We start from the raw sequence: 13928 nt of genomic DNA, 5'->3' as shown, positions 1-13928 counted from the left end.
TGATGGTGAATATAATTCTTCTCCTTTATCACTAGAGTCAGCACTTTCCTTCTTGTGCTTCCATCTCCAGATTACCATGTTTTATACATAGTGGTAGGAGGGCTTCTCTGCATATTTTGTGTTTTGTAAAGTTAACCTTTTCCATCCGTCTCTGTAGTCTTCACTAGTTCCTGTCTCAGAAATTTTTACTTTAAGTAAGGAATAGCAAAACCTTTGGCAAATTTTCCAGTAAGACAATTTATACAGCAATGAGATTAATATTGACAATATAATTCAAAATGGTTTCCCCAAATAAATTTGAAATATATGAACTGACAAGGGAATCACAACAGTTTTATACAAATACATTTTTTTTGCTGCCAAAGTGCCTTGCAAGCCTGAAATAAAATCCCGTGTGAAACAGAAGAAAGGTAAGCATGGTATAGGATCTCATTTAACTTTGCTATTTGAAAATTGCTTGGAGGACTGTCTGTGTAGAGAGAACCACTGTTAAATCTCAGCCACATTATTCGTATGTGTGGTGTCCTGTATAGCAATGACTTCATCAGTCATAAGAGTCTAAGATGATGTCACAGCCTTCCTGGCACTGGAAACTGTATCTCTGGGTCATGGGATAATGACTGGTGAGATTTTATCCTCTACAAAGTTAATTGCTTTTACACTGTTACCTGATTTCACCTGCATTTGTTGTAACCAATGTAGAGATTGACACTGTCTAAAACATCCAATCTGTAGCATTTACATGCTGTACTGGTACCATTAGCAATATGAAAATTAGAATTAGAAAAGTATTAGAAGCAAGTAATCTTATTATAGTTCTCTAAAAGTAAGCCACCATTAAATGATTGTTTGAAAATGTCCAGCGCCCTCTAGTCTGGTGTAAAATGTAGGCTAAGTCCTTCTTACCAAGAAACATTTAGAAAAAAGAAAATTAGAGTAAACTCTGTCAGCTGATTCTAAAACATTGTTAAAACTGTCTTTAACTGTTTTTTATGTCTAGCTGTCTGATACTGGGACTTACACTTGCGTTGCTACAAGTTCCAGTGGGGAGACATCCTGGAGTGCTGTGCTGGAGGTGACAGGTAAGCGATGTCTGACTGTTTTTCAGTTGGCATAAAATGAAAATGTAGACTATATTAGAGCAATCTGAGTCAAATAATCAGTTCTAGAAGTTCTGGGATTGAGATGGAGAAGTTTTAGGCAGGAAGGCTGGGTTCCTTCATACACTGTGCATTTCGTTGCTGTTATCTTTAAATGCCCATTGACATTGCAACAATTTGTATTTGTCTCCAGTGACAGCAGTAAGCTATAACTCTTCTAAATGGGAGTATTAATAAACTGTGGATTCATCCAGTAATTGGCTTGGACAAGAAAACTATTATGCCTACACAGAGTCCTATCAAAGTCCAATGTGCTCTCTGTGAGTACTGGAGTTGATCTGGATATAGGAACTTTATCAGCCTTTTAGTAGCTGAGGTTTTGATATTTTATGTAGATTTCAGCAAAGATGGGCTTTTTTTGTTTTCTTTCTTTTCTTTTTTATATATTTATATATAACCTTTTGAGTTTTGCAGGTTTTTTCTTTCAGTATGTACCTAAAGAATGATAGCTCTTCATCCAAAAATATATGTGGTAATGCAATTGTTGACTTAGTTCTTTACAGATTCAGAACATTAGTTATGCTGATTTTGCAGATATTTGGCACATTTTTCCTTTTAATCTTCTACTTTGATCAAATTTACGCAATCAAGGATAAAAACTAATTGGTTTGTATTTGCCCCTTACAGAATCCGGTGGAGCAACAGTCAGTAAAAATTACGATATAAATGACCTCCCTGGGCCACCATCCAAACCTCAGGTCACTGATGTTACTAAGAACAGTGTCACCCTGTCCTGGCAACCAGGGACCCCTGGAAGCCTACCAGCTAGTGCATATATCATTGAGGCTTTTAGGTATGTGAATTATTCCACTTTTAATCTTCCTTTCTAATTTTGCTTAAACCCTGGTACCAGCTGTTCTTCTGGTATTGTGGTGTTCTTTTGGACTCCACAAGTATCATTAGAAGTTCATTAAAAGACTCAACTCCTATGGCAGGCATTGATTCTTATTTTTTAAATTGATTTTTTTTCAATTTATCACTTTTTTTCTAAGTGTTTAATTAGAGGAGCATCTAACTATTTCTTCAGGTCAACAGTAATATAACAGGACAACGCAGTCATTATTTGTTACTTTTTCCTTAGCATTAATGATCAGACAGAATCTCCTGTGGGAATGTTGCAGGTGAAATCATTTGGGCTGGTGTTATGACTATCATAGTGCAAATAATCTGAAAATAATCCTGAAGCCTCTCTGCATATTTTATTTCCTGTTCTTGTTAAAGCAGCACCTCTTAAAGAGTGATAGCACTTCACATTTCTATTTTTTACTGTTTTAGGTAGATTAAAACTTTCAACTGAAAAGGCTAGCGTTGGTAATTTAGGTTTTCATCCTGCAGCCTGAGGTTGAAGAGAACTGCTGCTCCCTTCCACACAGCAGCACTTAATACATGGTAGGAAAGAACTCCTGGGCCCCAGTTCAGCAAATTTGTTTAAGCATGGGCCATACCTGTCATGTGTATCGGTAATATATGCTTCCACTTAAATATGTGCACATTCTTAAATGTTTTCCTTAATCAAGATGTGCATCAAATGACAAATAATATAGTTCATCTTTTAATTAAAATTCATAAAAGAATTTGTCAAAATCATATGCATGCAAATTTAAGAAGTTACAGTGATAATGCTTCAACCTGCTATATTGATATGCAAAGAACATTACTGTGTGTACAAACTGTTGGTTTTGTTCTGGAACTTGTACTATCCTTTATGCATTACATGAATGAAACAATTGAAACAATATGAAACGTAGCTTTCCATTTTCTTTTTCCTTTTAATATATTTAAAGGGTTTTTTTAATCAATGCTATACAACAAAGCACAATAAAATCAAAATTTCTCTTTAAACTTTTGTGATATTTCACCCTAGATAAGCTTTAATGGCATCCCATCAAGAACTTTAACAAAAGCCAGGCATTTTCATTAAAAGCTGTTTTAACAATCACACTTGAAATCTCTTCATGCAGTGGATTGTAATCTAATTATAATAATGTCCAGTGCAAAGTGTAGTGACAGAAAAAATAATCATATACCTTCCTTCATTTACAAGCATGTTTTCAGACCTTTTTTTTGTAACTTTGAGTATGACTTTAGTTCAAGGAGAATACTTTCCTTCCAATGGCAATTCATTGACATAATTTACTTAGCAGTATAGAAAATTATCTTTTAACAGGATTTTCTTTGCTAAGGTTTATGTTCAAGAGTGGCCTATTTATCATTCAAATTTATTTTACAGCTTTTCACACTTTCCTTTTGCAGATATTTATTTTAGAGAGATAGCAAAAGCTTTTGCTTCTCTTGAAAGGAGAAATACTTTTGACAGCTGTGTTATTTTTTTATCCCATCTTGATGAGTTAACTGAAACAAGTTTTGGGTCTTTTACCCTGCTTTTACTAATTTTTCCTGTGCTTAGACATGATATAGGGTTACAAGAGTAGGTCCTTTCACTTCTTTATTTTTCTTTTGCATTAGTCTATAATATTCAATCCTCTTCTCATTGCAGTCAATCTGTGAGCAATAGCTGGCAAACAGTGGCTAACCATGTGAAGACCACTCTCTACACTGTGAGAGGACTGCGCCCCAATACAATCTACCTGTTTATGGTGAGAGCTATCAATTCACAAGGTCTGAGTGATCCCAGCCCTATGTCAGATCCTGTCCGAACACAAGGTAACAGTAATTATTAAGGCTTACGTGCTTGAGTTAAAATAGAAAGAAGGAACTCAGAATTGATCAATAGGTCAGTCTGGCCATTTGGCTTTGGCACTCTGACTGAAGGAATCATGAATTGAGCTTAACCAATACAGATAAAAAATAGTCCAATGTTTGCTGTATCAATCTGGAGCTTAGGAGATATAGGTTAGCTCTTTAATCCTTGGTACATTTTAGACCTTTTGGTTTGCCGTTCACTTAGGCTTAGTGTGCTCCTTGATGCCTGATCTGTATTGAAAGTCCTGGGAGTTACCCACGCTATTCTGAAAATTGCTCTGAATACCATGATCTCCTCAGTATCTTTTCTCTCCACGTCCTTACTTCTTCTCCATTATTCTATATGTATCTCAACAGAGATATACTATAACAACAAGTGCTTATGACAGGCATACACTGTGTTTAGCATTAGGTTTAATCAAAAGAATTACAGAAAATATCTGTAACGTATTAATCTGGTCCAACATTTAGGCAGAGAATTCATGTAAATTAAGGCATCTTCATGCTAAGAATATTTTGAAGTTATTCTGAGAAAAGTACAGGTCTTCTATTTATATACCTAGATTTCTGAATTCTTTATATTAATCCACTGCACAAACCAAGAGAGAAGGCTGAAGTGAAATCCATCATTAATAGGGTGGTGATACAACTGATAGCTGTGATCCTCCATTGTTATTGAATTGACTATTGAATTCTGTTCACATTACATCAAGCTCTAACGGTGTATAACTATCCCAAACAAATTCCTCTTCACAGCATGGATTTTTTTGTCTTTGACAGCACGCTGCTCAAATACTTCATTAAAGAGTGTAGTTCTGTGTTAAACAGGTTGGAATATAGGAATTAATAATTTTTTGTCATTATATTTTTTTCGAGCCCAAAATAATAGCTCCTCTCACAGTTAATTTAGAATGAGATTGCATCCATTTATGGAAGTTATAAAAGTGTACATGGAGAGTGCATCCTGTGTCAGCCTCCAGCATGTGTAAGTGGTTTGGGTCCTTTGCTGGTCCTAGATGGAAAGAGAGAAACAAGAGTAGGGTGGTATTTCTTTATCATATAACCGTGACATCTAGCCTCTCTCATCCCAGTCTATTCCTAAATAAATCTGTCCTCAATAATTATCCCTTCAAAATAGTAATAATTGCTGTAAAAGGAGGAACAGAGCTGCTTTCTGAAAAGCTGAAGGAGTTGGGCAGGGATTTCACAGCTTGACTACCCACAGAGTATCACAAGTTTTCTTCTTCTTCTTACTCTCCCATTATTACAGGGTGACTCATGTTTTTCATTGCACCAGGCTTTTAGTCTGCATAACTTATCACCTAGTTAAAAAAACAACTTTGTTTGGCATTTGAGTGTCAAGTATAGACTTTTTATCTGACATACTGACAAGCAATTTGATTTCAGTAAAAACATGTCTTTTAATTAGCTACAGCATGTGTTGCAGCTTCCATTTCCAGAAGCTGTTTAGCAGTCAAGCACACTGAGACATGTACAGGATTTATAGCTTCTTTGCAAGCCTGCAGTTTAATAGAATTAAATCATAAAATCAATTGAAAATGAACATAATGTTTTGATGTGATTTCTAATTATGCCTGAATCCAATTCAGGCTCACAGAAGAAGCTGACACACAGTAGAAAGCCTATTCACAGTGGCCATGGAGGAAGAAAAAAGCAGCTATAACAGTGCTATATAATATTAATTTGCAACAGGTGTCTGTGGTAACTTTAATAACTGAGCATTTAATTTCCTGGTGTTAAGTATAACAAGTACAAGTAAAAGGATTTTATGCATATTTTCACCAGTGGACTACAAGTAGACAATCAGGTACTTTCAAAAGGTTTACCTTAGATGACTTACATCAAATAAGGACAGAGAAATCAGTAATTACTCTAAGAAAAGAGTTGATTTCTTGTTTGGATTATTAACAGGCCAAACCATTAAGAAACACTTTAAAGAAACTCTGTATAATCCTATGCCTGGAATTTAAATTGCTAGCAACTAATAGTGAGTTCACTGGAAGCTGTTAAAAGAGAGGTTAGAGAAAAAGTATAACCAATTTAATTTTAAAGACATCTTAACTGTGATCAGAATATAATGTTTTGAGCTAGTTTTACTTGAGTCATGATTTTATTATTCCAGTACTTGGCAATATCCTTTTCCATCAGGAGTCTCCTAGTAATGTGAAAATGACATTATAAGACATTACACTATGAGCGTCACATATGCATGTTTTTCCAAGTGTACATACCAGAAAACAGAATTCCACATGTACATCTTGATAATAATTTCTTACTGTTATTAGCCCATGTTATTCCCTTACTTCTAGTCTCTTTAAAATGGTGAAATACAGTTCACACAAACACACTACGTAATAATGTCTTTTTTCCAGAGGGAATATAGGTACTTTGTTGGTTGTAAACCACACGATAACTTAACCTAAAATGTATCCATAGGTAGCTATAGGTATTTTGTACAAAGGACCATCACTTTTTGTGGACAGCAGCATAAATTATTGTCCTGTAAACCAGTCTGAGTTGCTGTCTTACAGATTTATTTTATTATATTTCTCAGTTTCATGATCACTTTGAATAGGCGTAATTTGCTAGATAAGCTCCTTCACTGACATCCGTATTTGGATTATATTCCCCATGGAGACACATGGAGCCATTTTCATTTGAATATCAGTAGAAGCCTGTGGTAATAGTGTTTATTGGTGGTTCAGAACCCATAACAATCCAGAATTATGAAGCTGAAATATTGATGATCCAAACCTACTTTATTTCAAAATCTAGAGGCAGGTGATTCAAACTCAGTTGTTATATTTAAATTTTTCATTTTTAAGATCACTATTATTTCTTCTTAATAATATTTAGAAGATAAAAAGAAACTACATGTTGCATACTCCCATATCTAAAACCACCAGAGGGGGAAAAAACCCTTTTATGTATGTATTCTCTTCACAAGGATATGTGATGTTGACCCAAAAAGAGGGAAAGCGTCTTTGGCTAGTGAATCCCATGGGAAAACCAAGCAGAATTCACGGATGTCTAGACAGGCATGGCCATAATGTATTGGGCCTTTTTGAATATAATCTGTGCTTGTGTTTCAATTCTTCTCTTCTGGAAAAATTACAAGCAAATTGCGGCAGAAATAATCAGTATATCTATTTCTAAGCGGCATTATGCAATCCACATAGGCAATTGACATAGTGAGGGCATCTGTAACTGTTGACCAAGAATCATGTTGTAAGACTCTTGAAGGATCCATTGAAGGGATCCAGACTTCACTGGCTCCTAGAAAGTACCTTCATTTCTGTCTAATTTGGAGGGAAGGAGCGTGCTATGGTGATATATTAGCTAGGTGGTAGCTGTAGCTCAACGAACTCCTTTTGGTGTAATGTAACAGAAAATGATGATTTCCAGGAACTGTCACCAAAAAGACACATTGCATAGCTCCTTCTCCATTTCCTGACACATATTCACATGTTGTGCTGGAGATGGAGTCAACAGTTTTCCATAGATGTATACTAAATGATCAAATTCCTTCAGGTTTTGACTAGAAGAAATAATTTCCCTGCAAACTTTGAAGGAATCTTTGACATAATCTTGAAGAAAAAATTTTTGTGGTAGAGTGTTTTTGCTGGCCTTTTATTAGATCAGAAATTCTTTTTTTCATATTTGCACTAGATTTCCTATATTTCCTAGATTATCTGTAGTTGTAAAGGGAAAATTTGCTTTGCAGAAGAAAATGATTATTTTTTAGTGTTTGGTTTCTTGTGTGCATGGTATGTGGGGAGAGGAAGCTTAGTGAAAGTTTGGAAACATATAATGACTTAGTGTCATGCATGATCTAAGAAAATAAAAAAAACCAAACCATGTTCATTTTCTTCAATTATACTAACCAATTTGGTTCCAAACATCTGGGCAACATTATTATTATCTGAGTATTTTGGAACTAGTGAATATATCTGAGAAAACTTTGCCATCGAGTCCGAATGCTCATTTAAACATCTTTATATTTCATTATTTCCTAAGTAGCTAAAGGTGAAAAGGTGAATGGTTCGTTTGCATTACTTGATATGCTTTGGAGTTCATATTTAAACCTTAGTACCATATTGTTTTAAAAACAGTACTATAAAGGGTGTATAAGTCAGGTCATTAAGCTATTCAGTAATTCTTATTGATGCCTTATACAACTCTTTTCATTAAAATAATGCTTTCATGTGTGTGCCTGGCCTGGCAGATATCAGCCCACCAGCACAAGGTGTGGATCACAGGCAGGTACAGAAAGAACTGGGAGACGTCATTGTACGACTGCATAATCCTGTTGTGCTAACACCCACGACGGTTCAAGTCACCTGGACGGTAAGGCTTCTGTTACTATTACCTTAATAGTACTTTAATTTTGCCTATTTATCCCTGCAGCTTTTTACTACCCTGAAAAGCTCCAGTCTTGACTTCAAACATTTTGCAGGCATATGTATGTGGTAATGAAATGGTCTTTTTATTTTCTCTTTCAAATCAGGCAGGTTCAAAGTCTTCAGCTCAAAGCAAGCTAGCTGTCTGACTAGAAAAATGTTATAAAAATGAATATGCTTAACACCATAATCTAAAGGATAATTGATCTGTGGACTCATTACTGTGCACGTCAAAAAATAATCAAAGTTAAATATCAACATGAAATTGCTGTATGAAAAAGCACTTTCCACTTCAAGACGTAGGGACCTGTGACAATACCCTATTGTTTGGTGACCCTAAAATGCAAAAATAACTTTCCAATAGGGCACTTGTAGTGAAGTCAGAAGCACGTGGTGCTGATGCCTGGTCCACTATGTAACATCTGGTTTTCTAACATAAGCCTTACCCACAATCAGTGGGTATCCTTTCATTATAGAAGACCAGAATCTTTTTGGCAATACTTAACAACATTTCTATTTGAGAGATCAAACTACCGGGTAGAATTTCTAATATAGTGTTTGCCTTTCAAAATCTTATGTTTCCATTCCTGAGGTTTGAAGGAAAGGATTTGTAACTCTAGAAGGACAGAGAGAGTTCCTAGGGCACTGCACACCAGAAAAGAGTGCTTTGCTCTTGGGGCATCTGCCACAGAGGAAGGAGAGCCATGGGTGGAAGAGTGAGAGAAATAGTACTGCAGCGCACGTGACTGAAACTGTTGTGTTATATAGGATGAATTCTGCTAAAGGGTTATTCACAATACTCAGGGGTTTTCTTCTACATGTAATATTGCTAAAAGGTTAATGTGTACAGGGGATTATACAATAGGAGATAAGAAGTGTGGTGATAGATCGTGTATTATAGGGATTACTGTTGGTTTTGCACAACTCAGCCATATTTATGGGGGCTTATGCACCATCCTTGTTCTGACAGATTTCAATGGTCGGGGGCAGATTAGCATAAATAGAGAAACCCACAAATTTGCCTTTCTTAGAAGATTATTTAGAAAATGTGTCATTGCATTTTGCCATTAATGATGTCAACACTCAGCTTGCCTTTCTAAAAATACTGTCTGTTTCAGGTACATAACCCCAGGACAGGCTGACTTTCTCACTCAGGCACCTTTGCAGCAAACCCTTTTGCCCAAGCACATGTTTGCCCAAGCAGATGTGTCAGTAGTTTAGAAAATTTGGATGTTCACAGACAGTAATTGTAAACCAGGATCGCATTTGTGTGGTGCTCCTTCAAGTCCTTTCTTGGGTGTGACAGCTATCAGAAATAGAATTTCATAGGCTTACCCTTGCTTTACCATATACTGCTAAAGGAAGCCTCAGTATAACCAGAATTCAGTTTTATGCAGTGTAACCCATTTCCTTATATTATAATGAAATAAATATATGTGTGTGTGTACATATATATGTGTGTACATATATATGTGTGTATATATATATGTATCACGGAATCACAGAATGGTAGAGGTTGGAAGGGACCTCTGGAGATCATCTAGTCCAACCCCCTGCTAGAGCAGGATCACCTAGAGCAGGTTGCACAGGATGGCATCCAGGTGGGTTTTGACTATCTCCAGAGAAGGAGACTCCACAACCTCCCTGGGCAGCCTCTTCTAGTGCTCGGTCACCCTCACAGTGAAGAAGTTTTTCCTCATATTCAGATGGAACTTTTTGTGTTCAGTTTGTGCCTGTTGTCCCTTGTCACTGGGCACCATTGAGAAGAGTCTGGCCCCATCCTCTTGACACCCGCTGTTTAGATATTTATAAGCATGAGATCCTCTCTCAGTCTTCTCCTCTCCAGGCTAAACAGACCCAGCTCTCTCAGTGTTTCCTTATACAAGAGATGCTCCAGTCCCCCCATCACGCTCATAGCCCTCCACTGGACTCTCTCCAGTAGTTCCATGTCTCTTGAACTGGGGAGCCCGGAACTCTAGATGTGGCCTCACCAGGGCAGAGTAGAGGGGGAGGATAACCTCCCTTCACCTGCTGGCCACGCTCTTCCTCATGCACCCCATGATACCATTGACCTTTTTGGTCACGAGGCACACTGCTGGCTCATGCTATGTATGAAAGAGTCTCTTGGTGCCCCTACTGAACAAGTAATGAGTGAAGAAAACATGGTAAAATAAAGGTAAATTGTTAGAGATGCTGTGGATATATCACCTTATTGGGAAGATCCCTCAAAGCGGTGACCCTATGCCACCTGACAAGCATACAGGCCTCTGTAGAGACATTTTGGAATTGCCCAAGGGAAGGCACACAACAAAAATATCTTTGGAACAGCTAATTAGAAACTTTCCAGCGACCAGAACAAAACCAATTAATTAATCATAGTCTCTAGGAAAAAAAGCCACTCTATCCAGAGAATAAGGTCCACACTATTAATATAAAATGGTTAGATAGTGTAGCTATCATACAAAAGGACAGAAGTGCCATGAGAGTCATAAGACTCTTTGTGTTGTACTTTCTGCAATTCAAAGAGTGAATGCCAAGGAACATCCTTGATTCCTTGATTACTGAGTTTCTGGCATCCTGACTCCCAGAAAATTAACACTCATTTTCCCCTGCTTTCTGAGATTGTTTTGGGTTTCTTTTCTTTTTTTTCTTTTTTTTTTTTTTGTTTTCCCCAAATTTGAGTTTAAAGTTTCAGAAAGAGTTCTCTGCTACTCAGTTGCAATATTAAAATATACACATACATATACACACATATTTTGTCTGTTTTAAAATAAAGACAGGCTTAGAAAGTCAGTGCTAAAAAAAAGAAGAGGAATGTCAGAAGTTAGGCTTTCACTGCCACTGAAATTTACCCTTCTCGTGCATACGTATTAAAGTATAACTCTAATTATCTGGTCACATACAGGATCTCTTCTTCATGGAGGTGTTCAACATTTCCTTTTATCTTCTTTATTCACTGTGTGGTGCCAGGTCTTATTAAATTCATAGCATTGAAACATTACATTGAATAAAAAATTCTTAGTTTGTCTCACACACTTCCTTATCTGCCATGCTCTCAACTGTAACATTTGGGTGCTTCACAAGTAATACTGAATTTAACATCACAATGAAAAAAATGTGTCAGTATCCTAACTTTACACAGAGAGGTGAGGTGCAGAGATATTTATTGCTGATGAGACATATGGAATCGGATATGCCCACCGTTATCAAATGGCTAATTTTAAACCTTGGGCTTGATTTATTTTTACTTTTATCAAAGCATTTTGCCTTGCAACAGCATATTGTGTACTCCAAGCACTTTTTTGGCTGACGGCAACTATAGTCCAGCACTTCTAGCGTCACTGGACACTAAACTGAGAGTTTCATTAGTGGCCAAAAGTGGAAAGTTTCCTAGCATTATAAAGGAGCCCTGTGGCACAAGCAGAAATAAAAATCAGTTCTTCGATATGGCAAAATAATTGTTGCTTTGAAATCCTGACTGCCTTCTAGGAGGCTACCAGGCAGAAGGATAATTTATTTACCTCTGTCTTTTAATCTGACATTGATTTTAAATGAATGCACTTCACTGGAAGCTTCAAGAGTCAAGTCTTTTAGACAGTCTTCCAGTGTATTGTCACCCTTTGTCTTGTTCCTGTAGGATAGATAAATACTAGTGCTGTTTGAATTTCCAGAGATTACTGCGAGTCTGTTACTAGTGAGTTCAGCACAGTGTGTAAGGTATTCTGCCCAGATGGAGAATTGCTGTGGGTATTGATGTGGGAGCAGAGCATTACTTAGGATATTTTAGGGTAGAAATTTACATACTAAAGAGCATTTTGCAAAATGTCTTTAGGGTGCAGATTAGCAGGTTTGCCTGAAAGCGTATGTTTGCAGCATAAGCTGCATTGCAAGTTTCTTGCCATCTTTTTTAACAGCCTAATAGCCTAACTGAATGATCTAATATCCATTGAACCCCTCTCATGTTCAGCTGCAATATGGGCAGATTTGAACACGCAGGGAAAATGAGTTTCCTGTTCTGCAGAAATGGAGAGCTGTCATCAGTTATGTAGATACCTCCTGCACTACGTGTTCATCGTAACAGAGTGTGAGAAGGGGCGTGCAGGACCGCTTATGATCGTAGGTCGCCTTAAAGCATTAGGTCACCGCTGAGCAGAACCTACCCAGTAATCGCTCTCTTCTGTTTTAAAGGAGCATCTGCGTTTTCTATCAACTGTCTTTTGAGGGAGAAAGTGTATCTTTAGACCAGCAACTGTTGCAGCTCTTGAGTGGATGTCACTGCGGCTTGCATAAATTCAAGAGCAGTTAAGAGTGTCACAGGAAGACTAGAAATTTTCTCTGATCCCAGTATTCAGCGCAGAGAATTCCTGCACTCTCTATAATAATGCTAAGTACTTTGTATAAGGAAGTGCCAACCATTTAAAAAAAAAAAAAAAAAAAGAGAGTGAGAAGGGACAATACCTAGAAATTATTACATTCTTTCATCAAACCACAGTGCATTTTTCTGCAGCTCTGCCTATGTGTGAATGTGTACCAAACCTATAGAGTTGTTTGATGCTTAGCACAGCTAAATGCAGTTCTTTAATGCTAAGCATATTTTTAGTGGCCTGCTGGTGGTGTGACACATAATTACCACATAACAAATGGAGGAATCATGAAGTCACAGGTTTTGTTGTATATAAGACTGTGTGTACATGTATATGTAGACACATACACATATGTATGTATATGTGTATACATACATATGCATGTACACATATAAATGTATGTGTAAGTGTACATGAAATATAGCTGTCCTATACCTCACAAATATCTCTGGTTAATCTGTGTAATTATCCAAGAGTAATTTTTTACTAATCAGAAAAGCCAAAACAAAAAATCCACCTTTCTCAGTAAGTGAAGTGCCCTCTGAATAGTTTCCCACCATTCTGACCATATGAAAGGCCCTGTTCTTTCAGACTAGCTTTAAGTGGGCGTGAGAAATGGTTTCGTGTCCTCTCCTTGATACTGAATGCAACTGGATGTTTATGGAAAACATTAAAAATGCATAGTATTTTCTTTCCTAAGTACCATCCCAGATCCTGAACAATGGAATCACTGTCAGTAACCTGAAATTCAAGCAGATTAATCATCAGCCCTGTTGTAATCAAACTTCTAATTGAAAGCTCTGTGAAACTTGTGTGAGCCCCAAATCAAGGCAGCTTATAGCACCTATTTACATGACAACCTAGTTGTACTACTGTGTTCCGTTTTCACATTGCTAGTATTGTTTAGTCCTTTAGGTTAGCAACTTAGAAGTCTAGAAGAAAAAGAGATGTGTGAATAATTTGTATATTACCTATATGTAAGTAGATATGGAAGTGTGATAGACTCAAAATTAGTATACTATAGGCATACTATATGGGTCCAGTTCTTCTCAAGCAGTTGGTGGGTGCGTTTGTGTTTGTACCATGCCATACAAAGCAGTTTCCATACTGTTTTGTAGCAGCACACCATGACAGTTCAGCCTAGTCAATTCTGAATTTTCAGATATTCTCCACTAGGCAGCAGTCAGTAGAGCTTAAAAGCATAGCAAAGACAAAATGGAAAGTTCTAACAAAGTTATGCTGTCTTTCAGTGCAGCTTGTAACTCAGAAGCTAGGCAGGA

At 36.9% G+C, this 13928-nt stretch overlaps 1 protein-coding gene across 18 annotated transcripts in view; it reads left to right on the top strand.

The window, feature by feature from the left end:
- ROBO2 (roundabout guidance receptor 2) overlaps nt 1-13928 on the top strand; it is a 479926-nt gene that overhangs the window by 388062 nt on the left and 77936 nt on the right. For all 18 annotated transcript variants that reach the window (XM_075769670.1, XM_075769605.1, XM_075769597.1 and 15 more), the window contains exons 10-13: nt 1001-1082; nt 1788-1953; nt 3658-3824; nt 8110-8231. In XM_075769670.1, coding sequence (XP_075625785.1) covers nt 1001-1082; nt 1788-1953; nt 3658-3824; nt 8110-8231 — 537 coding nt within the window. The remainder of the gene's footprint in view (nt 1-1000; nt 1083-1787; nt 1954-3657; nt 3825-8109; nt 8232-13928) is intronic.

Source organism: Balearica regulorum, chromosome 1, assembly GCF_011004875.1.
Source record: "Balearica regulorum gibbericeps isolate bBalReg1 chromosome 1, bBalReg1.pri, whole genome shotgun sequence".
Taxonomy (NCBI): Eukaryota; Metazoa; Chordata; class Aves; order Gruiformes; family Gruidae; genus Balearica; species Balearica regulorum.
This window is presented reverse-complemented; position numbering and strand designations above follow the sequence as displayed.